The sequence below is a fragment of the Phyllopteryx taeniolatus genome, chromosome 12 (genome assembly GCF_024500385.1).
Source record: "Phyllopteryx taeniolatus isolate TA_2022b chromosome 12, UOR_Ptae_1.2, whole genome shotgun sequence".
Taxonomy (NCBI): domain Eukaryota; kingdom Metazoa; phylum Chordata; class Actinopteri; order Syngnathiformes; family Syngnathidae; genus Phyllopteryx; species Phyllopteryx taeniolatus.
The window spans coordinates 13,159,291-13,183,259 of NC_084513.1; the positions used below are offsets into that span (position 1 = coordinate 13,159,291).

At 40.2% G+C, this 23,969-nt stretch overlaps 1 protein-coding gene across 8 annotated transcripts in view; it reads left to right on the top strand.

Moving 5' to 3' along the window:
• The first annotated feature begins 4,760 nt into the window (after positions 1–4,760).
• Positions 4,761–23,969, top strand: part of rapgef4a (Rap guanine nucleotide exchange factor 4a) — a 31,655-nt gene continuing 12,446 nt past the window's right edge. For 5 of the 8 annotated variants that reach the window (XR_009791254.1, XR_009791255.1, XR_009791256.1 and 2 more), the window contains exons 1-8: positions 4,761–4,858; positions 8,079–8,221; positions 8,340–8,428; positions 8,818–8,964; positions 21,023–21,089; positions 22,821–22,885; positions 23,559–23,609; positions 23,710–23,816. Coding sequence is in view for 5 of the 8 variants with exons in the window: in XM_061793478.1 (XP_061649462.1) it covers positions 4,791–4,858; positions 8,079–8,221; positions 8,340–8,428; positions 8,818–8,964; positions 21,023–21,089; positions 22,821–22,885; positions 23,559–23,609; positions 23,710–23,816 (737 nt within the window). In the remaining 3 variants the exon portion in view is untranslated. Of the gene's footprint in view, positions 4,859–8,078; positions 8,222–8,339; positions 8,429–8,817; positions 8,965–10,043; positions 10,336–14,349; positions 14,556–21,022; positions 21,090–22,820; positions 22,886–23,558; positions 23,610–23,709; positions 23,817–23,969 lie in introns of those variants that run through there. The other 3 variants (XM_061793479.1, XM_061793481.1, XM_061793482.1) reach the window with 3 other exon arrangements.

A 23,969-nucleotide genomic window follows, 5' to 3' on the forward strand; every position in this document is an offset into this window, starting at 1 on the left:
GCCGAAATGAGTTTCCTCCGCAGGGTGTCCAGGCTCTCCCTTAGAGATAGGGTGAGAAGCTCGGTCATCCGGGAGGATCTCAGAGTAGAATCGCTGCTCCTCCACATCGAGAGGAGCCAGATGAGGTGGCTGGGGCATCTGATTCAGACGCCTCCCAGACGCCTCCCTGGTGAGGTGTTCCGGGCATGTCCCACTGGGAGGAGACCCTGGGGACAACCCAGGACACGCTGGCAGCCTTGGGAACGCCTCGGGATCCCCCGGGAAGAGCTGGGTGAAGTGGCTGGGGAGAGGGAAGTGTGGGTGTCCCTGCTAAATCTACTGCTCCCACGACCTGACCTCGGATAAGCGGTAGAAAATGGATAGATGGACAGTACTCCAATCTGAACCTTCAGCAACAAGCAAGCAAATAAGTCAGCATTATTAAGAATTTATGTAACAACATACATAATGGATTTAGGTACTAAACACAGCATAACCAGATGGTGATCTATTTAGCAGCCATTTTTTTGCAGGGCATGACCACTTTTTCACTCCCCTAAGGTCTTATACAATCTGCATATTTAATTGCACAATAAATGAAATATGGATCTCTCATCACACTTCTTTCTTGAACACATTTTCCCTTTTAGTAAGCATTGTCTTGTACAGTACCTACAGTAATTAAGTTTGGTTAAAAAGATTCTAAAACTGGGATTTGGTTTTTAAACTCTTTCAGCCCATCAAGGTTGTAAATGGGTGTTTTGAATAGTAAGCCAGACATCTATGGAAAAGGCTAAATTTTGAGGCATTTCCGTTGGTTTTATCTGACCTCTCCTTCCATTTGAGACAAGCATAGCTGATAGGCAGAGATTTAAGTAGCCCTTTAAAACCACTCACATGTACATTATTATTTATAGAGGTGTATTTTCTGTTTGAACTATTACCGTTTTCTCCATTGTTCCAGTTCTCGTTTAATGAAGATTCCAGAATTTAGCGACAATGGGGACTCAAGCTCTCTGGAATGAGAGGAAAATAGCTGAGCAGCGTCAATTATCACTGTTCTAAACAACATTTCCTTTGGAACTTAGATTTGCTCCTCTCACATAGGACATATGTAAATAAATGTTTTAAAAGCACATTACCTTTTGAATGAGTTCTGCACCAACATTTAGAAATAGGTACTCTTCCAATTAGATCCAATACAAGTGTTGCACAAAAAAGATGCCTTTAACAGGGTAATACTTGGGAGTTTTGATTGACACTACAAAAGAGGCAACGATATGCATGCTATGAAAGAAATGCAGTATCTTATGTGGACTCATCAGAACTCTGTTTCCTGTACATTATGTGGTCACGGTTGCTCAGAGGCTATGAGAAAATGCAATGCGGTTTCTCTGTACAGGTTTGAATCCTGTTTGGGAAGAAAATTAAAATTTCTACTGAAGAGTGCTATGATACCCTTACTAGAAACATGGAACTCTCAAACTGCTTGTGAACCTGTCAAATCGTTTGTTCTTGGTTTAGTTCTCCGTGTGGAATACTTGAAACGTAAAGTTTAGTTGGTAGAGACGGGTCCTCTTCTGAGATTTATCTGTCTAACTACATACTTTTTTTTAGCGTTAAAGACGGTTTCCTCTCCATCTTTGCAAATTGATTCATTCAGTATTTTTCCAAGTTGGAAAAATCTGACATGTTTGCACAAAAATGCTTGCATGCATCCTTGTGTTTACTATTTCAAGCTTTCTGGATCATCTCCTAGCAACGGTAGGTCTGAAAGGCCATATATACACAGTCAGTGGGCTTTCTCCTTGGGGTAACATGGCATGCTAAAGCCAAGGCAATGGTTCCTATGGCAACCTCTCACACAATGTTGAAAGAGCAGGATTTTGAAAACAGGCAGGTGACTACTGTATATCTAACCAAACACTGAAAAAACTTCTCGGCCTTCTCATTTTAAAAAGCATACATGTATTTGTGGTTCATCCAAATTGCTGTGAGGGTTGCAATTAACTGTGCACTTCATACTGCTTGCTGTCTGCGGACTTCATGGTGGCATGCAGCATGACAGGAATGTGGCTTCTATGTTATTCACACTGTGGCCTTTAAGCTTAGGCTTCCATGACTAATAGAGAGGAATAGTTTATGCTTTTCAATGGGCAACGCGAAGAACCAAAATTTTCCCTAGTGGGAGTTTGATGAAAAATCAAATACACCTACGGGCAATTTAGAGTTGTCAATTTACATACCACGCATGTTTTTGGGATGTGGGAGGAAACCGGAGTGCCCGGAGAAAACCCACGCAGGCACGGGGAGAACATGCAAACTCCACACAGGCGGGGCCAGGGATTGAACCCCGGTCCTCAGAACTGTGAGGCAGATGGTCTAACCAGTCGTCCACCGTGCCGCTCCTTTATGGAGCCAGGGCACATATTTACAATTGAAAAATCTAACGGCACCAACAAACAAAACTGTCACAAAAAGTGGATACATTAATTACAGTATTTACTTCCTGCCATCTAATAGAAGAGCATTTCTTTGTTGTGTCTGTCAGTATGCGCCACTGGCAGAAATAGATGAATAAAGATACAATATTTATTTTTGATTTCTTATTTCTAAATAAATATTTTTTTGAGCAATTAAGTAAAATTTGATAATTTCCCATGGCACACCTTAAGAGCACTCACGGCACACTACTGTGCCCCATCACACAGGTTGGGAATCACTGCTTTATGGTGTAAATGCTGCACTCTTTTGGCAGACAAGCATAGTGCATTTGATTTATTGCTTCCTGAAATAAGAAGAGTAGGCCCATACAGTACAGTAACAACATTGAGCCTATTAAGTGTCAACCTACAAATACTGTGGCAGATCATCAGACAGATGTATTTAATGTGAAAATGTGGACTGTAGAACTCGTTAGTAACTTCATCAACTGTGAAGCAAAGTAAAATATTAGACACACTATTCATTATGATGACGTGAAGTTTAACAACAGTACAACCACACAATTAAACACAAGTGTTGAAAATTGTGCCTTATCGCACTTGGAACGGCTCCCATTAGATTGTATGCTACAGGCGTTCCCAATGTTGTGGCCAATGAGCGTTGGATGAACAACGTGATTCAAAAGAGAAAAAAGTTACTTTGGCATTCACACAGTTTTCTTCACAGTGTTGGCAGCACAGAAGGTTATGTGGCGTTGCGCCACTTAATCTAGCTCTATTGTTTGTTACCAAGGCAACTGCAAGACATCAATGGCCCTTTTTTAGTAGAAGGTTTCGTATTGCAAAGCATCACATTTTCATTCTCTTATGGTTTTGTATTACCTTTAAAGACAACAGGAAGTCAAGTAATTAGCTTTAAACCAGAAACAAAATGTTTTTTTTAATTTCTGTGAGAGAGCCACAAGACTGATCTTGGCTTACTCATATGTTCACAAATGGGCAGAAGGGTGTTGTTTATCAACAAGTAGCATGGTGTTAAAACCATTATAATAACATATCCCTGCATGCCCTAATGAGCTTATTGGAGTATGAGGAAGTGTGTAAGGGAACGTCCATCCATCCATCCGTCCGTCCATCCATCCATCCATCCATCAGAAGTGCTAACCACTAGTCTACCGTTCCATTGTGGTGCCACCAATTGTTTTGCTGACAATTATTTTTTTTTTGTCGTGAGAGAGTCATGTGAATGAGGCTTTCTCCTATGTTCACAATTAAGTTTGTTTGATTTGCAATTTAATGGGGCAGAAGTAGGGATAGAGTTACAGCCATTGTAATAAAATACAGAATAACTGCACTTCCTAATTAGAGAATGGGGAGGCGTGGAACAAATTTCCTGCACAACTGAGATCTTTTCATCAAACTGTCAGCACATTTAAATCTGCCCTGAAAACTATTGTTCTGCTGCTTTTTCATGAATCAAAAATATACTATTTTGTGAATTTAATTTGGTAATCTTTTCTTTTCATTGATTCTGCTTTGGCGGCACGGTGGACGACTGGTTAGAGTGTCAGCCTCACAGTTCTGAGGCCCTGGGTTCAATCCCCGCCCCCGCCTGTGTGGAGTTTGCATGTTCTCCCCGTACCTGTGTGGGTTTTCTCCGGGCACTCCAGTTTCCTCCCACATCCCAAAAAACATGCATTAATTGGAGACTCAAAATTGCCCGTAGGCATGACTGTGAGTGTGAATGGTTGTTTGTTTCTATGTACCCTGCGATTGGCTGGCAACCAGTTCAGGGTGTACCCCGCCTCCTGCCCGATGACAGCTGGGATGGGCTCCAGCACGCCCGCGACCCTAGTGAGGAGAAGCAGCTCAGAAAATGGATAGATGGATCCAATTAAAATGTCACAGCTATTTAAAAAACTAAATTGTTATTTTCTGCTTTCATGTTGGGAATTCGTCTTGATTTTCATCTTTTCATTGAGTCTTGTTTTTAAATATTTGTTTGCCTCTGCAAAGCAGTTTTTGGATTTGCACAAAAGTATTCACATAGGGTGGTAAAAATAAATGTAAAATAAATGAATACAATTTAAAACTACAATACAAATACATTAAGTGAAATAAACAATTAAGTCAAATAAATTGTAAATACTGTATTCACAAACAAGCAAAAAAATATATATAGTAGTAACAAAATACTCCCATATATAAACAAAAATACCGATACATTTTAAACCCAATGTTCATTAAATTACACTTTTGATGCATAATGGGTGGGTTCTTATCAAATAACTTATCTCATATTTCACCTGCATGTTCATTTGGCGCGGCGCTTGGCAATTCACATTCACACCACAGCATAGGGACAAGATGGTAGCAGCTCACGCTTCCTTTCAGCCGCCCAAGCCTGACGAGTGGATTGTTTGCCTGGATAAAAGGTAACGCGACCTCAACCGTGCTACAATAATTACGGTCACTTTGAGATTGAGATTTTGTGTGTTGCGCACGAGTAGTTTGACGTTGTGTTCGGTATACGTGTAGTAAAATACACCACTGTCTCGATTCTACAATCGATTAAGGTGGAGTCAATGTTGATATAAAAGTTGTGTTTTGAAGTTGGAAAATGTGCAAGCGAGTCAGTGTGGCTGATGGGCAGGGGTATAGCCGAGTGGGTCAAACATTTCAGATACATTATGAGTTATTGTTTGACGTTTCTGAGATACAGTAGGCTACTGTGCATCATTTATTATGTGAAGTGTGTAAGTACTCCATCCTCTCTACAGTATTACATTAATTCAGGTTTGTTTTATTTTAGCTGATCATCAATTTGGACACCATATTACACAAGACCAAATGTTGAAAAGTGAACACATATTTGTCATATCTATTTCATCGATGCTAATTGAGATGTTGATCAGATACATCTCAGATGTAAAAATAATAATAATAATAAACTTCCAATGCATGGATGGGAAGTAAGCGAGGGTTCTTCAAGAAAGGTCCAAATTACATCTGCTAGAACTAGTAAACCATTCCCCACATGTAGCCTATATTTACAGGCCCAAATTGCATGTGATGTTCACATCAAAAGGTTGTGTAAACAAAAAACAAGCATTACAAAAATAATGTAGTTGGGTTAGTTGTGTATGTTGTATTATACTCTTGTTTTCATTTATGTATTTACAACCCCAATTCCAATGAAGTTGGGACGTTGTGTTAAACATAAATAAAAACAGAATACAATGATTTGCAAATCATGTTCCACCTATATTTAATTGAATACACTACAAAGACAAGATATTTAATGTTCAAACTGATAAACTTTATTGCTTTTAGCAAATAATCATTAACATAGAATTTTATGGCTGCAACACGTTCCAAAAAAGCTGGGACAGGCGGCAAAAAAGACTAATAAAGTTGAGGAATGCTCATCAAACACCTGTTTGGAACATCCCATGGGTGAAAACCTGGGACAGGGTCACGTTTAACACTGTGTTACATCACCTTTTCTTTTAACAACATTCAATAAACATTTGGGAACTGAGGACACTAATTGTTGAAGCTTTGTAGGAGGAATTAGTTCCCATTCTTGCTTGATGTACAGCATCAGCTGTTAAACAGTCCGGGGTCTCCGTTGTTGTGTTTTATGCTTCATAATGCGCCACACATTTTCAATGGCAGACAGGTCTGGACTGCAGGCAGGCTAGTCTTGTACCCGCACTCTTTTACTACGAAGCCACACTGTTGTAACACGTGCAGAATGTGGTTTGGCATTGTCTTGCTGAAATAAGCAGGGGCGTCCATGAAAAAGACCTTGCTTGGATGGCAGGATATGTTTCTCCAAAATCTGCATGTACCTTTCAGCATTAATGGTGCCTTCACAGATGTGTAAGTTACCCATGCCATTGGCACTAACACAGCTCCATACCACTGATGCTGGCTTTTGAACTTTGCAACCACAACAGTCCGGAGGGTTCTTTTCCTCTTTGGCCCAGAGGCCACGACGTCCACAATTTCCCAAAACAATTTGAAATGTGGACTCGTCGGACCACAGAACACTTTTCCTCTTTGCATCAGTCCATCTTAGATGAGCTCGGGCCCAGAGAAGCCGGCGACGTTTCTGGGTGTTGTTGATAAATGGCTTTTGCTTTGCATAGTAGAGTTTCAAGTTACACTTACGGATGTAGCGCCGAACTGTATTTATTGACATTGGTTTTCTGAAGTGTTCCTGAGCCCATGTGGTGATATCCTTTACACATTGATGTCAGTTTTTGATGCAGTGCCGCCTGAGGGATCGAAGGTCACGGGCATTCAATGTTGGTTTTCAGCCTTGCCGCTTACATACAGTGATTTCTCCAGATTCTCTGAACCTTTTGATGATATTATGGACCGTAGATGATGAAATCCTTAAATTCCTTGCAATTGTACATTGAGGAACATTATCCTTGAACTGTTCGACTATTTTCTCACGCACTTGTTCACAAAGAGGTGAACCTCGCCCCATCTTTGCTTGTGAATGGCTGAGCAATTCAGGGAAGCTCCTTTTATACCCAATCATGGCACCCACCTGTTCCCAATTAGCCTGTTCACCTGTGGGATGTTCCAAACAGGTGTTTGATGAGCATTCCTCAACTTTCTCAGTCTTTTTTGCCACCTGTCCCAGCTTTTTTGGAATGTGTTGCAGACATAAAATTCTAAGTTAATGATTATTTACTAAAAACAATAAAGTTTATCAGTTTGAACATTGAATATCTTGTCTTTGTAGTGTATTCAGTTAAATATAGGTCGAACATGATTTGCAAATCATTGTATTCTGTTTTTATTTATGTTTAACACAACATCCCAACTGCATTGGAATTGGGGTTGTATTTATTCTTGGATGCCCAGTGACATCATGCGACGGTACTGCCGATGAAAACTAGCCTTTCAGCTAGCTTTTAATGCATTTAAATGTATTAAAATGTTCATTAATGTACACTGTCCCTTTTCAAACTAAAGAATTTGAATTTAGGGTCGTGGTTGAGTTGGAGCCTATTTCAGCTGACTTTGGGTGAGAAGTGGGGTACACTCTGGACTGGAAGCCATCCAGTCACAGGGCACATACAGTACGTACAGCATAGACAAACAACCATCACACTCACATTCACACCAATGGAAAAGTGTGAGTCTTCAATGAAAATTCATGTGTTTGAAATGTGGGAGCAAGCTGGACTACCTCTCTGTCTTCCAGACTGACATAATCAATAACAAAACAATGCAACACAATCAACAGAATTCTTAAAAATCATGAAACCCACTCAGCAATGCACCTAAATCTTCAAAGCATAGACTTTACTAGACTAGACAGTGGTTCTGAAAGTTTTTACTCCATGTACCACCTAAAAAACACTTCTGCTCTCCTAGTACCGCCATCACGACCAACATTAAAATACATTAGCATAGTAGGCATAAGTGTTCATCAAAAGCGAGAAAGAGGTTTTATTCCTGAAGAGTATATTTAAATACAACGGAATTGTACTTAGGTAGTGATTCTTCAGAGGTAGCCCGCATACCACGACTTATACCACAAGTTCGGAATCACTGGACTAGGCCTAACATCAGACACATTTGGTACCTACAGTATATAGTAAATATTTGATCTTCCCCCAACCTCTACAGACCTTCTGAGCGCTCAGGGGAAGATGTGGACACCATCCTGGCCCATCTGCAAAATGTGAAACTTTTTAAAAGATTCCACCCCACTTTGCTCTATCAGATCTGCCTCTGTTGCTTCTATGAAAGCTTGGAGAGAGGCATCACATGTATGTTCACACTGGCAAACAAGCATATTTACACCTGTTCATAGTGCATCAAACAGGATCAAAAATATGTTTCCTTTATACCTGTTTACCAAATTATGCAATTTTTCTTCTTCTCCAGTGTATCGCCAGGGAGACATTGGCACCAACTGGTACGCTGTCCTCTCTGGTTCACTAGATGTCAAAGTGTCAGAGACATCAAAATATCAGGTATAGTTGATGTGGTTTCCTACGGGCTCCCTATAATGGTGTGCAAAAGATTTGCTGAATTATTACAAAAAAAGGACAATATTTAAAACAATGACAAACAGAATGAAGGTTGTACCTTTGCGTACATGCAGTTTAAACAAAAAAACAAAACAAAAATATATCCAGTGCATTTCTCACTTTTCATATACAATAACCTTTTATATAAAGTATATTTTCAGTACTTTTCAATTGTATTTAACGGTGTAGTACAATTCATTTGTAAATTGTGTTTGTACTTGGGTTACATCAGTTTGTTCCATGAGAATTTATTTCAAACACCTCTGTGTGACGCATTGCAGTATTGCACCACAGCCAATTCACATAGAGCATTTTGTGTATCTCAAATACAGGATGCCGTTACCATATGCATACTAAGGACTGGCACAGCATTTGGGGAGTCGATCCTGGATGACACCCCCCGACACGCGACCATCGTCACAAGGGAGTTCAGTGAACTCTTGCATATAGGACAGATGGCGTTCAAGTCTCTGTGGGAGGTGAGAAGCTCAGTTTGCTGTCGCCTCTTCTCGTGGGTGGGGTGGGGTGGGGGGTTCGGGTAGGGGGGTGGGTGGTCCCCTGCGGGCTGTGGGGCCTGCTGTGGGGTTTTCGTCCCTGCCTGGTTTGGGGGGTTGGTGCTGCGGGGCTGGGTGGGGCAGCCTTCTTCGTCTGTGGTTGTCCTGCAGGAGCCATGCCTCTTAATCACTCACCTAGCACACACTCACACCACTCACTGTAAATATTTTTCTCACTAGTCACATCTGCGCACACATACATATCCTGCTCCTCTAGTAGGCTTTTCCTGACATTTTTCGTGTCTCCTACCAGAAGCCTACAAGTTGTGTGCTAACACTGACTGCTCATTTTAACTGTTCGTAACTCCCCTCAACATGTCTAAGGCCCCAGTTCCAGCTGAAGAATAGCAGCCCCAAAGCATAATGTTGCTTTCTTGTAGGTATGGTGTTCTTTAGTGATGAGTAGTGTTGTGTTTGCGCCAAATATACCTTTTGGAATTATGGCTAAAAAAAATCAACCTTGTTACTGTTGTTTTTTAAAATAATTTTTAAAAAGTTTTGACCCTAACAAAAAAGAAATGTTTATTTCACAAAATCCTGGGATTTGAACAGGGTGTGTAGAATTTTTATAGCCACTGTACTGGGGGAACACTGCACTTTTCTTTTTTAGGGCACATTATATCTATTGGAATAGATTTTGGTCCTTAATGACTTTGCATTTGTAGTTCCTATGGATTACTATTTAATGTTGACACACAGCATATACCACAAATATTTTATTTTTGGACCCACTGAGTTTTCCAAGTGATACAATATTTTTTTTTTTTGTAGATTTGAAATGATGAAAGTGTGAGCAAAGCATCCTTGTCCAAGCCAAAAGTGTGGGTGGTTTATAAAGCAGTTTGTTGACGCCATAATTCAGCCCTTTTACTGTTGTTAACGTTCAAGCTTGAGGCTCTGACCACTAGGTGGAAGTAGTGAGCTTTTAGAGAAACAAATCACTTTTGTGTGTCAGATGTTTGTGTGCATAATTCTCAACCAAAACTAGACAGTTAATTCTTCTCTCACAAAACGGGTAGCATGTAATAGGTGAGTTTATGCTTTAAATAGTGTGAAGTGTCTGTTGATTCTCTTAGTTGGTTCTTCTGTTCTGAGTAGGTTTCCTGAGTGAGACAGCCCATTTCCTCTGGGACCGAAGGGCACAGGAGCTGTTAAATTAAAGGCTGCATGTATTTGCGTATGTATGTGTGTCTGTCAGTCCACTTGTGCTGGTATACCTTAATTCACCTAGATGTGTTGATGAGTCTCGCGTGGAAATAACGGGCTTCACATCACCTCTGCCACCAGCCAAGCAAGGTTTGTTTCACATGAACATACTTTATACCTGATCATTGTTTTCACATGCTGAGATCTGAGCATGCTAAGATGAAGCTTGGGAAATATTGAGGAACTGCTTTATTTCGAAGTTGTTGCCATGCTTACAATTTAGGCAGGCAATATTCTGTATGCTAGTTTGACGTCATGCTTATTTTTGTTTGAAACAGAAGTCATTTGAGCCAACAATATTCGCTTTTTAAAATTTTTTTTTTTTATCTGTTTGCCCTTAACTTCCACAATGAGTCCTGGCCAAAAACCATGACAACCATTTACAGCTTTAGTTTGATTTCCCCTTGTTAGATTTCACGCGACTGAAGCGTTACCAACTGGAACTCTGCATAATTTACTTGTTTACAGATCATCATTTGGCTCAGTGTGGGGAGGTTTTTCTGAATAATTCTCTGGCACTTGGTCTTATTAACTCTTTCCAGTCTCACCACAAAAACTAAGAAGTTGTTCTTGTGCCTGATGCTATCAAACTTGAGATGATGCCCACCAGTTCTGATGAAGAACTCCCTCCCAACCCACTCCCTAGGGTGGTTTGCTGCCAGTTATAGCCATTTCATTTACAGAGGCCTTGAAGTGTGGCATTATTTTGGTAAACAGAGATATGATAAAAGTAAACTAAACGTACTCAGTAATACTTTTCACACTGCAGAGTAATCCCTTGTATAGCTTCACATTGTCCCACTCTAATTATTACCAGCCACAGCATTAGATACACATGCAAAATCAGTTCTCGGGGCATTAAATAGATTGCAAGTGAACTGTTCTGGTTGTCATACTTCTTCAGTTCATGCAACAAGGCTTAGTTTGGACGGACTAGCCTGAAATTTGAAGTTAAGATCAAGCTTCAGATACACTGCCTCACGAGTCAAACGATTAAAAAAAAAAAAATGGAGCAATTGAGGTACTGTAATGCCCTCCGCTATCGAGTTTGCATGGATTTCTACTATGCAAAAAAAAGAAATGTTTACATTATTGCTTGAAATTTGAGATGCTAGTGCGCTCTAGATTAAATCGCCCTCAATTCATAGTTAATTTTATAATTCCCATGGAAAGTTTCCAATTTGGAATATTTCCAATATTCCCTAGTGTAACTTCTCATGGAAATGTACCAGAAGTTTCCACCCCATTGCAAACCTAACTGTATTTTTATTATTGTAGGTGTAGTTTGCAGTGGTGTAGCACTGTATTGCATCATGCTGAGAGCTGTTTCCAAAGTTTTGGTTACTTTAATTAGTTACATTTTAGAAATAGCGCTCCAATGTAGTGCTGTTCTACAACACTGCAACCACAATAATGATTTTAATAATAATGAATTTTTGTAAAAATTTTTTATAAACAATACCCCTCTGACAGCATTACCTTTGTAAAGGCTGGTTTGTTTTGTGGAACTCTTGTATTGGATCTCATTAAATTGTCAGAAATAGAATATTTGTGTGCGACTCTATGCCAGAGAAACCACTGCATTGCACTCAAACCCGTGCATTTTTTGTGTACAGCTTTGCAGGTCACAATTGTAAATGCACATTTGCAAAAGCTTATTTTGTTTTCATGACTCATGCATATTGGACGCATGTTAAGTGCTACTGAACATCTTAGCGGTTCTGCATTTAGGCATGCAATTTTAATGTTTGGATTTCTTGCGTTGATGACTGCTTTTACCGCAGTGACAAAGGTTTTTATGCACCTTGACTTGTGACAGAAGTGCGACTCTTGTCCACTGTGACTGGGCGTGATTGGTCACGTGACCTTTTATCCAACAGAACAAATAGAAGCTGAGCAGTGCGTGCATCGGTTTGCTTCTGACTTTGCTGCTTGCTGCTAAAGTGATTACAACAGGAAAGCCTGGCTTGTAAAGAAGCACATAGCTGGGCGTAGGAAAATTTTATATTTTACTTGAAATGTCACGGAATACTCGGCATTACACATGATTTCAGTGTGTCAGCACAGCTTACAGCTGTATACGTTGCTCGTGTGTTTATGCTTCGGGCGTGACTGAGAGAGTGGGTGGAGGATATTGTGTTATATGTCACTACCATTGGTCCATATATAAGCAGCCAGAAGGGAAAGCTGATGAACAGGAAATGGCAGGGACACAGTGTGCCCTCTAATATCTAAGGATTGAGTGGCTGGTGGGTTTGGGGGTGTAAGAAGTTTGTCACATCCCAGGCTACAGTCCCTCGGAGTGGATGCGGAAAGAACGTGAAGATTATATCTGTATTATTTCCTTATCTCTACGCACTGAGTTGTTACATCATCAAACGACCAAAACTAAGGAAATGACCATCATTACCTTCAAATAATACAAATAGATCAGAAAAAGATCATTTGTACCACACCCACAACAAGACAAACACTTTTAGAGTTGTCTGAAAATCTGCCACATGAAAAGAATAAATAAATTGAGGCTTGTATTTTGAGAATTTGGGCTGTGTGCTGAGTTGAACCAGTACACAATCTTTGCCATGCTGATGTTCACCATTCTAAAGCAGCCTTGACTTAAAAGTGTGCCTGTTCAATCGAAGCCTTGATCCATCAAAATCAGGATCAAATCCAAAATGAAAAGTGATTGTCTGTCTCGTAGTTTTACTGATGCTGGGGCTGCACTGGCAAGTAGGGAGTCTGCTTTTGAAAAAAAACAAAACAAAAACAGAATTGGAACCCCCTTAAAAGGTTCCCATTTGCCTATAGATACCATTGGACGGTGGCAAAGCACCACATGAAACTTCAACATAGTTCCTTGGCACTAAAATGCCACAAGATGGCCCCAAAGCACTATATGAAGCCCCTCAACTCACTTAACATAGTTTCTTGGCACCAAGATGACACCAGATAGCACCAAATCAGTACAGTGGTACTTAGAGATACGTCTGTCTTGACTTACAATTTGACTGAGATGTGAGCCGTCACTTGGCGGATTATTTCTTTCTTTCTTTCTTTCTTTTTGTCTTGAGATATGAGCAAAATTTGAGATGCTAGTGCGCTCTAGACCCTCACTGTTAGATTGCGGCAGCAAATCCGGCCACCATCAATTCACACTGATTTCCTTGCAGTGCAAGGACAATATCAGTTTCGCAAATACCAACCACCAATAAGCCAAACAGAAGAAGAAAAAGATGGGAGGACAATACATTAGGTAGAGTCATGTTTCGTACTCACATTGTCTTTGTAGGTTAAATGGCGACCAACTGTTATTACTGTGTCTTTAGTATAATACTGTTGAATGTGATTTTTCTTGGCTGGAAAACAATTGTATTTCCCTTGTCTTTAGTAGGGAAAGATGATATGAGGTACGAGTGTTTTGAGATACGAGCGTGGTCACGGAACTAATTAAACATGTATATCAAGACACCACTGTAAAAAAACAGCAAATAGGCGAGTTTTACAGTGACTAATGGCCAATAGGTTCCAAAACAAAAAAATGCAATAGTTGAACCCGTAAGTATTGAGCGAAAATGTGCTGTATACACAACAATTCGTCCTTAGTTCCCTCAGAGGGTTGCGGTAGCTGTCATCCACGGTCATATTGGTAGGTTTTTGTTCCTGGTCAGCACCTTTTTGGATGGAATTTCTTAACAGCAGTTAGCAGTTTGCAAGACCTTGACTGATGTTGAATCAAATAAAATCACTTTATTCATAAAGCACTTTTCATACAATGACTCAAAGTGCTTTACGTAGTTCAAATCAATCTCCTCTTCGCACTCATTCACTCAGACACATACAGATGCAGGTAAAAATGAAAATAATAATAGTTTAATAATGTAATGACCTATGGCTGACCTATGTTGAAGGATTTTGAACACATCATGTCCATGACAACATAATGTGCAATGCCAATTATCAAACTTCCTTGTAAAAACAAGGATCCGTTCTATTTTGAATAATATTTTAACCAAGGTGAGGGAGAAGAGAGCAAGCGAGGGAGAGAGAGAGAGAGCGAGAGAGCAAGAGATAGGGAGAGGGATGGGGAGAATGTGTTAAGTCATCACCTAGCAACCGCTGCTCAGAAGGAGTCTACTCGGCTGTTCTCTGAGAATGAAAGAGCGAGCTCACTTTGCTCTCTGAGCGACAGAGGTGCCTGATCCTGTTGGACCATGTTGGATGTCACCTATAATCCATAACTACTGTGTCTTGGATTAAGAGGGCGTGTAGGACTTTCCAGTCAGTAACAGCACAAAGATAGGCACAGGCAGGTGAGCAACTTTTTTTAATTCGTCAAGACTTTTTAAAGTTTAAAAGATTATATTTATACATGTGTGAATCTTTTGTTCCTAGATTTCCATGGCATGACATTGCCTCAGTGTCTATGTTGAGCATTTTAGCAAAGCGGGAAACTGGGGGTTCCATTCACAGTATTCAGTGCTTCAGTCTGAGCCTGTGGATGGGACAAATTTGCACTATGTGAGTTATGCCGTCCGCCCGGGTAGATTATTCCAAATCTAATAGTGTAGCCATGCACAGTGGTGCTCACACTGCAACAATGTGTTCAAACATGAAGACATTGGGGCAGCCTTAAATAAACAGAACAATGCATTGTCTTTGCAGCGTAAAGTATGTATCTGCATCAGTTGGACATTCCAAGTTTTACTTAAGGGACTTGTTGGGGTAAAATTGATTTAGACACTGTTCATAGATTACAGTCAAGTCATTGTGTTTGAGCAAAAAAACAAGTAAACAGCTGACTTTATTTTGGTGAATATGTTCAAAATATGTTTTTCTCAGAAGAGATTGAAGTGTGGTATGGATGCCTTGGCACAATATACTGTATTTGTATCTATTTTTCTATTTCGAAAACACAGTCTAAAAAAATACCTGTAAATAACTGTAAAAATATGAACATACACCACCAGAAAACCGTGTTTACATATGTCATATTTGTATGAATAAATGCTGTTTTGTCTGATAAACCAAAATACTCTGTTAGAAACACTTTCAGTATGATGCAGTATACACCATATATAAAAAAAAAAAACAACAACATTGTTAAGTCAACATCTCTCTGACAGTATCAATCAAAGCTGCCGATACGAGTGTTATGTATTTAATCATAATTGTAATGGAAAGCTATGCTGTGTGTTGTGACATGCCAGTAGTTTGTTTGTGCCATAAAGAGGGTAAGTTTTCTTTTTATTATTGCAGACAAACTGCGACTTTCTGTCAATCAATAATGTCGTCAAGTGGCAGGTGATGTATTGGCAAGCTAATTGGCTGCACAATACAGGGGTGTTTTATGCTGTGCATTGTCATAAATAAATCAAGAAAACATGACAGGCACTTCTCTATATCTTCATAAACACACATTTTCTGGAAGGATGATTTTGTCTGGCGGCACGGTGGCCGACTGGTTAGAGCGTCAGCCTCACAGTTCTGAGGACCCGGGTTCAATCCCCGGCCCCGCCTGTGTGGAGTTTGCATGTTCTCCCCGTGCCTGCGTGGGTTTTCTCCGGGCACTCCGGTTTCCTCCCACATCCCAAAAATATGCATTAATTGGAGACTCTAAAGTGCCCGTAGGCATGACTGTGAGTGCGAATGGTTGTTTGTTTCGATGTGCCCTGCGATTGGCTGGCAACCAGTTCAGGGTGTACCCCGCCTCCTGCCCGATGACAGCTGGGATAGGCTCCAGCACGCCCGCGACCCTAGTGAGGAGAAGCGGCTCAGAAAATGGATGGATGGATGGATGATTTTGTCTTTCATTTTGGCACATTTCACAGCGATATGATTTAAGCATAGTCTCTGGTCTTCTGTATTCTTTATATTGCTGGTCTGTCTGGTATACTCGGTCAGGGCTCGGTGCTATGACCAGTCTCAGGGGCAGGTGCATATCAGCCTATGGACTCATCCCAGTGATTTAAAGAACTGGCTCCGCATTGTGTTTGGCCGTGCTAGCTTGCTATTGCCTTGGTAATTGCCAAGCAGTGGGGAAAGCAGGGAGGATTATGACGGTAGAGTGGAAATCTCAATTATAAGCCAAATGTGACTATAATTTTAAGATGATTGACTGGTGCACATTAATTCTCAGTAAAGCAAATGTCAAATGAATCTAAAATGTTCCTCAGTTGAGTCCAGGCCATGTAATCTTAACTTGGCTCCAACTAGGTTCCAAAGTACTACACATGCCTCCATCCATCCATCCATTTTCTGAGCCGCTTCTCCTCACTAGGGTCGCGGGCGTGCTGGAGCCTATCCCAGCTGTCATCGGGGTACACCCTGAACTGGTTGCCAGCCAATCGCAGGGCACATAGAAACAAACAACCATTCGCACTCACATTCACACCTACGGGCAATTTAGAGTCTCCAATTAATGCATGTTTTTGGGATGTGGGAGGAAACCGGAGTGCCCGGAGAAAACCCATGCAGGCACGGGGAGAACATGCAAACTCCACACAGCCGGGGCCGGGGATTGAACCCAGGTCCTCAGAACTGTGAGGCTGACGCTCTAACCAGTCGGCCACCGTGCCGCACTACACATGCCTGATTTTTTAAATTACAAATAATGAGATAATAAAGAAATGTAAAAAAAAAAGAAAAAAGAAATTGATTGGTTCTTCCTCACTAATGATCTGGTAATTACTTTTTAAAATTGAATCCTGCAAACAAACTACAACATAAACAGAACCTACTTTATGCACGGAATAATAGCTGCTTTCAATGAATTTCTGAATTAATTACACTTGGCACAATCAAAAGAGTAACTATGCAACATTAATGTACAGATATCAGAAAATGGCACCCTTCAGTTGAGCTGGATGCTGTCAAAGTAGGTCTTCATGGATGTTAATGCACTGGATGACGCAGATGTCATTATTAAGAATGGGAGATGAGTGCTTTTTGCGCAACTGACAAATGGCTGTAATCCTCCTTCAAACTAACAAACCCCCAAGGTGGAAAGATTTGAACTCTCAGGAAGGGCGGCTGTATTGGATCAGTGGGTTGAGTTCATTTGTTAATGCGTTGTTCAGTTTTAGTGCACCTCCCTAATCTTAAATCCCTTAATTGTCAGCAAAGACAAACTGGCTTGTCGAAGTGACTGTGCCGTCTTCATTTCCGTTCTATGTGCAATTATTGATTAAATTTGAATAATTAAATATATACTGTGATTGCATACGGAACCTTTAACAGCAGATATTTAGTTTATCATCTAATGCCTTGAACCTTATAGGTTGAATGAAATTCTTAATTTGTATAATTATTAATTATTATTAATACTTTTTTAATAATACTGTATGCAGCTTTGGCGGCACGGTGGACGACTGGTTAGCACATCTACCTCACAGTTCTGAGGACCGGGGGTTCAAATCCCGGCCCCGCCTGTGTGGAGTTTGCATGTTCTCCCCGTGGCTGCGTGGGTTTTCTCTGGGCACCCCGGTTTCCTCCCACATCCCAAAAACATGCATGGTAGGTTGATTGAAGACTCTAAATTGCCTGTAGGTGTGAATGGTTGTTTGTTTATATGTGCCCTGCGATTGGCTGGCGAACCAGTTCAGGGTGTACCCTGCCTCTCGCCCGAAGATAGCTGGGATAGGCATGCCCGCAACCCTTAGCGAGGATAAGCGGTACAGAAAATGGATGGACTGATGTATGTATGCAGCTTTAAAGAACCACAACACGTGATTTATGGCTTGTCCAATCAATGAGAGGCATTCAATCATTTTAAATGATGTAAAATCTTATTTCTTTGCCTGCCTTTTACATCAATTTAATCACTAAACCAAGCTTAACAATGACTTCATAATTCATTCTGGTTACTTTTAAGATGAATTAGTCATGTTGTTTGGATCTCAGGCAGAATACTGACTCTTAAATTGAAATTTTCATTTGCAGCTCATTTTTATGGCTCATTAACTGTTGTTGGACTCACTGAGGTCGTGCACGGGTTCAACACGATGCTCATTGCATAACATCTGTGATGACTGCAGGGAACAATGATGTGTAAGAAAGACTGCATTTGTACCGTCATGCTCTGATGACTGTGGCTCTCTGCATCGCGAATACCATTAAAGGGCTACGCGCTCACTGAGAGATGCCTAATCTAACGATTGCATAACAAAATGAAAAGAGGACTTGAAAGTGAGTTTCCATAGTGGACCTTTCTCTGGAGATAGGTGGACGTTAAGGATTAACATTGAATTGATGTTTAGGGTTGGAAATGTTACAACGTATATACTTTGTAATATTGTCGCTGCTGGGTGGAAACATCCTGTCTAAATATAATATGGTCAATTTTATATTTCTTCTCAAATTGATATTAATGGTCAGTCCCCATGTACAAATTATTACACAACCTAAAGTGTCGAAAGTAGCTTGAGAGCAAATCTATCAACTTTCTCAGACGATTCAACTGGGAATTCTGAGAAGTGTCCTATAAATTCACCTCTTCTTGACTCCGCGGGAGCCTCGCGGTATTACGTCGCCTTAAAATTAACAAAAATGAATGAAAATAGGTTGGATAAATTTGAATAGGCCTGTCTTGTTAAAAATCGATCGGCATAATACTTTTTAGCTGAAGGAAGCCTGTGAGCCGTGAAGCTACAGTCACTTTGCATGCAGATTAATTCTTTTCTATTACATTGTCTAGTCATCTTATTGTCTTTTCATCTTATTGTTTTTTATTTTTTATTGCATCACTTATGACTCTTTGACCTTTGAAATAGAGTTTGGTAAGATGACATAACCACAGTCATTGGGTGTTACGTTTTAAAGCCTTTTCTCTTGTTGGGAGGCACGGCGTGATCGCAGACTTTAATGGGCATGGCCGGTGGTGGCGACGTGTGCCATGAGAGATCATCAGGGGTGCAGTGGGAAATAATCCAAGTTCACATCTGAAAATTATGCTGCATCGCGGGCCTTGCGGGTTGGGGGGTTGTCTGGCTCTCCTGGGGATGGAGGGGAGGTGGGGTTGCGGTGCGTGTGGGGTGGCATTGGGTCCCTGCTGCCCCCACTGGGTGACCGGTTGTCGGGGCGCCTCGGTGGGGCCAGCGGGCCGCCCTGGGTCCCTCGGTGTGGGACGTGTCCCGTCCGCCGGGCTGCTCTCGGGTGGACCCCTGGGCCTGATCCCGCCCCTCGATTGATTGGGTGGGGTCTTCAGCCGCCGCGGTGCGGCCGAAGCAATTACAGGACACTTCTGTCAGTCTTTGTGCATCAAATCGCTTGTGTATCCCCTGACTTATACTCTCATCCTGTAGACTTTTATAATTTACATAATTAATGCCACCACACTTCAGTTGTACAGCCGGGTTCACGACGCTTGTCCTACATGCTTCTTTTCCTGTCCTTGTCCTGTCCTTCCCTCTCAGGGTGTAGCACTACAGCCCCATGCAACACTCATATTTAATGTTTCATTGTTGTAGATAATGTAATGATTTATTTCTCTCATCCTGTTTACAATTAGTGCTTTGTCTTTTGTCTTTTGTCTTTGTCTCTCTCTCCCTTCTAAAAACGTTTTTCTGTTCGACTGATCAAGTCTGATTCTCAATAAACCTCAATTATAATACCACAGCGGAAGCTTAAAAACTCCACTGTGACACAGTAAAACTGTTCCGGCATAAAAGGGATACAGATTTTCCATTCTGCTTGACCTAACAGCCGAACAGGACAAAAAAAAAAGGAAAATTATGATTCATACAAGACAATTAATGCAGATTTTTATTTCATCTGTCTATTCCAGCTACATGTAGTAACAGACAGAACAATTAAATGCTCTTTAATTAGGTGACATAAGATAGATAATTAACTTAAATTTGTGGGTAAATTGTGATGAGCTCATCATTAGTGCAGAAAGTATACTTTTTGTGACATTTGTTTTTGGAGTTGTGGTGTGAGAGTTTTCTAATATAAAATATGTGCCTTGGTTCAATAAAGTTTGGGAAATACTGGTCTAAAGGGCAACACACACTATCTACCCATGATTTTTTGTTTTTGTTTTTGTTTTTTTTGTTTTTTTTTTGGGGTGATGGTACTACAGCAACATTGCTTTTGTGGGTTTTCTTTTTTTTTCTTGCTTTTGGTCTTCTCCAAAAATGGGCAGGTATTTTATGTTTTAGATAAGTCATGGGACTTTTATTTTGCGCAAATTCTTTTGACACACGTTAGCATGAGTTTCAATGCGGTTGTCCCAGCACACATTAAAAGTCATTCACTGCCAGCCTTCCCAGTTAACATGGATATTTGACTTCTAAAGCCGTCAATAGCAGTGAACGTGTATTTAAGATTTAGTAGCCAATAATATTCACAACAATGACTGGTTGGATTGTGCAATTTTAGATCACATTTGATGTAAAAATGTCTTTCTAATGAATTGTTTTTTCTATCGTCAACATCATGCACACAAACTTTTTAATGTATTTGTACTTTTAAAAGAGGAACTGGAAATTAAGATGATGAAGGCCAGATTGCTAAAACGGTCATACCCGTAAATGGAACAAATGCGGTACTATGAGGACTATTATGCTATACAATTAGTAGAGAAAGAAAAGCATAAAACGTGATATTTATCTTAAATTATTGTACAGTACTTTAAAGAAAAAAAGTTGCTTCTACCAAGATATTACACAGCTGTGACCTTCAGGGGCCACAATTTCAAGGGAGACAGTCCATTTTTGTCATGATTGAATCAACTGTTTGACTGCTTATTTTTGCTGTTTTGATGTATTTATTTTTATAGAAGTATCATCAGTGCATGGCTGGAGTCCTCGTTCCCCCCTATGGTGTGACGGAGGCTGGTGCTGACAGTGAGTAACGGCATTGTTGTTGTCTCTCTTCTCATCACTTTATTCATCACTTTGTCACTGTATTTGTTGAACCTCACGCTGAGGTTTAGTTCATCTGATCTCCTTGAAACGTTGAAATTAATTTTTTAATATCTTGAAGATCTCCAAAACAGGAATTGGCCTTTAACTACGACAGCATTGTGATAATACGCACACGCAATAACAATAAAAAAACTGTGCATAACCAGACCACCTGTCTGCCAGATCTCCTCTATCTACAGTCGGCTACTGGCATTCTGATAAAAGTTGATTCTTTTCTTAAAGCTTTCCTGGTGTAAGTTAACTTAATATTGACTGAGCTTTGCTCAAACAAAGCTCTTGTAGTTGCTTTGTGGTCATGTTCAATAAAAGTAATGAATAGCTGTTATTTCCACATTTTGCATTTTTAGTTTTCTTGCAATATCAAGCTCTCAATGTGGAAATACTTTGTTCATGAGTTACATTTATTTTCTAAATGCGTTGTTTATTTTAAAGCCAGCTAACATTGTTACAATAGAAATAGAAAGACAGAAAAAAATAAAAATACAGGCACATGTTGATTTGTGTTTTTATTTTGGATAACCTTGTCATCAGATATTTGGAAGAAAGTGTTTTTCTTTTCCATGACCCATAAAAAGAGCAAATATTTGCAACATGTTGTCTTTGACTTCATGAAGAACCAAAGTTATTGGGCTAATATTAAAATGTTGTCATTTAGTATACGTTAATATTATGTCATGTTGCGTGTCCCTGTAGGAACCCCACTTTCTACGCTGCACAGTAGAGTACTTCACAGTATGCACTATGCATGAATACATTAAGAAATCATACAAGAGTCACGCAGTTGGAGGCTGCTGCTCGCTCCTGCACTTCAAGTTCTGTACAATTTTCTTGTATGTGTGTAAATTAAATATGTTTTCATCTAGAAGCACAGTCGCTGAACTTTTACACAACTTTGAGGATGCCATCATTGATCAATTGACTTGAGTCACACATTCAGTAATACTCAAGCCTTTGCTCATATTCTTTCTAATAATATATTCTTAGCAGTAATTTTGTTGGCTCAAGCAGCGAAAATGTGAGTGAAGCTCCACAAAAGGTTTGGAATTGCCTACAGGTATGGATGCCACAAGATGGTGGTAAAACACTACTTTTGTCTAAATGAAACACCTCAACTCACTTTGACATAATTCCTTGGCATCAAGATGCCACCAAGATATGCCACCACTTTGGCAATTCTTTGGCACCAAGATACCACAAGATGGTGGCAAAGCACTACTTTCGTCTAAATTAGATTCCTCGATAGTTGGGATAGGTTCCATCACTCCTGCGACCCTTGTGAGGATAAGCGGCTCAGAAAATGGATGGATAGACTCACTTTGACATAATTCCTTGGCATCAAGATGCCACCAAAATCCATCAGCTATTAAGCCAATAACGCACGATTAAGTTAAAAAAAGATCAATGAATAGGTGAATTTGCGAATGCCGACTTTACTTAATCATTATTGGCTCCACATGTTCACGTTTTGTTAATTTAACACTAAAATATTTTGTTGTTTGTGTTGGACTATCAAAATGCACCCTGTTGAACATTTGAATTAACATCAAAATACTTCGTAAAGTCAAGCCTCAAATTGGGATGTTATTTTATGATTGATATATGTATATTCTACCTACATTTTCTAAACGTATCTATTGCTCTTCCGTACAGGAATGGCGGAGAAAGAGAACCTAAGTAACAACTTGTTTGTGTCTCCCTATGAACATCAAAATAAGGTAATTTCTCCTTTCTCTCTTGCTACGGAGCATAGTTAGAAGGTAGTGCTTATGTGCTCGGCTTTCATAACTCATCACCTGACAAAACAACATCCTTTACAGTTAAAAACATCTCCAGCAGAAATAGAAATGTGCCTAGAATGTGGTGTTTGTTTAAAGTTGGTTTAAATATAAACATGATTGCTGTCAAGTCCTCCATCCTGTCCCACCTTTCTGTTGTTCTCCTTTCCTGGCTGCCTGACATAGCATTATGCTCCAGCTGATTGATAGTCTTGCAGATAAAATAGTTCTAGACTACTATGGCGACATGATTATTGTGAAAGAGGAAACTGAAATATTTAGCTGTCACATATAATCTTAGAGTTACTTCAGTTTATAAACTTATCAACTAAGTAAAGTCGAATAAACGAGGAACCACAAGCTTCTCTGGTTACAAAATTGCATATGAATAAGCAATGACCATCATTGCACATTAATGCATAGGTATCAGTGCTCACTGAAGCATGCAGAATGGACATGAAATATCAAAGCCCAGAGGCAAAACACATGCCTGATGAAAAATGTACAAAAAAACAGCATCCTCATTGTGGAGAAACACGGGTAATACAGCAAGCCGTATTATAATCGACATATTTTAGTGACAGTTATTAATTTGCTTAACTGTATTTTGCAGAAGTCATTAATCGACAGCCCAGCGAATGCCCATAGTATACGCATCTCCCAGGTAGGAAACCAAACCACCTGATGGGGTAATCCATGACTACTGAATGAAACATACGGTGCTGGACGTGTTTCAAACTATGATTTTACACTTTTGAGTTCAGGTGCCGTCTGAAAAGGTCTGGCACGCAGGGAAGATTCTCCGGAACGCCATCCTCTCCAGAGCGCCTCATATGATCCGAGATAGAAAATATCATCTGAAAACATACAGGTGAATTGAACACATTATTTGAGCATGAACCTGACACTATCTGTGTTTCTAGTAGTTAGCACTTCTGGCCTCACAACTCTCAGAGGTTCTTGGTTTGAATCTCGGGTCCGGTCCTTTACTTGCGGCCAAAAATCTGCGAGACGAGGGCTGAAT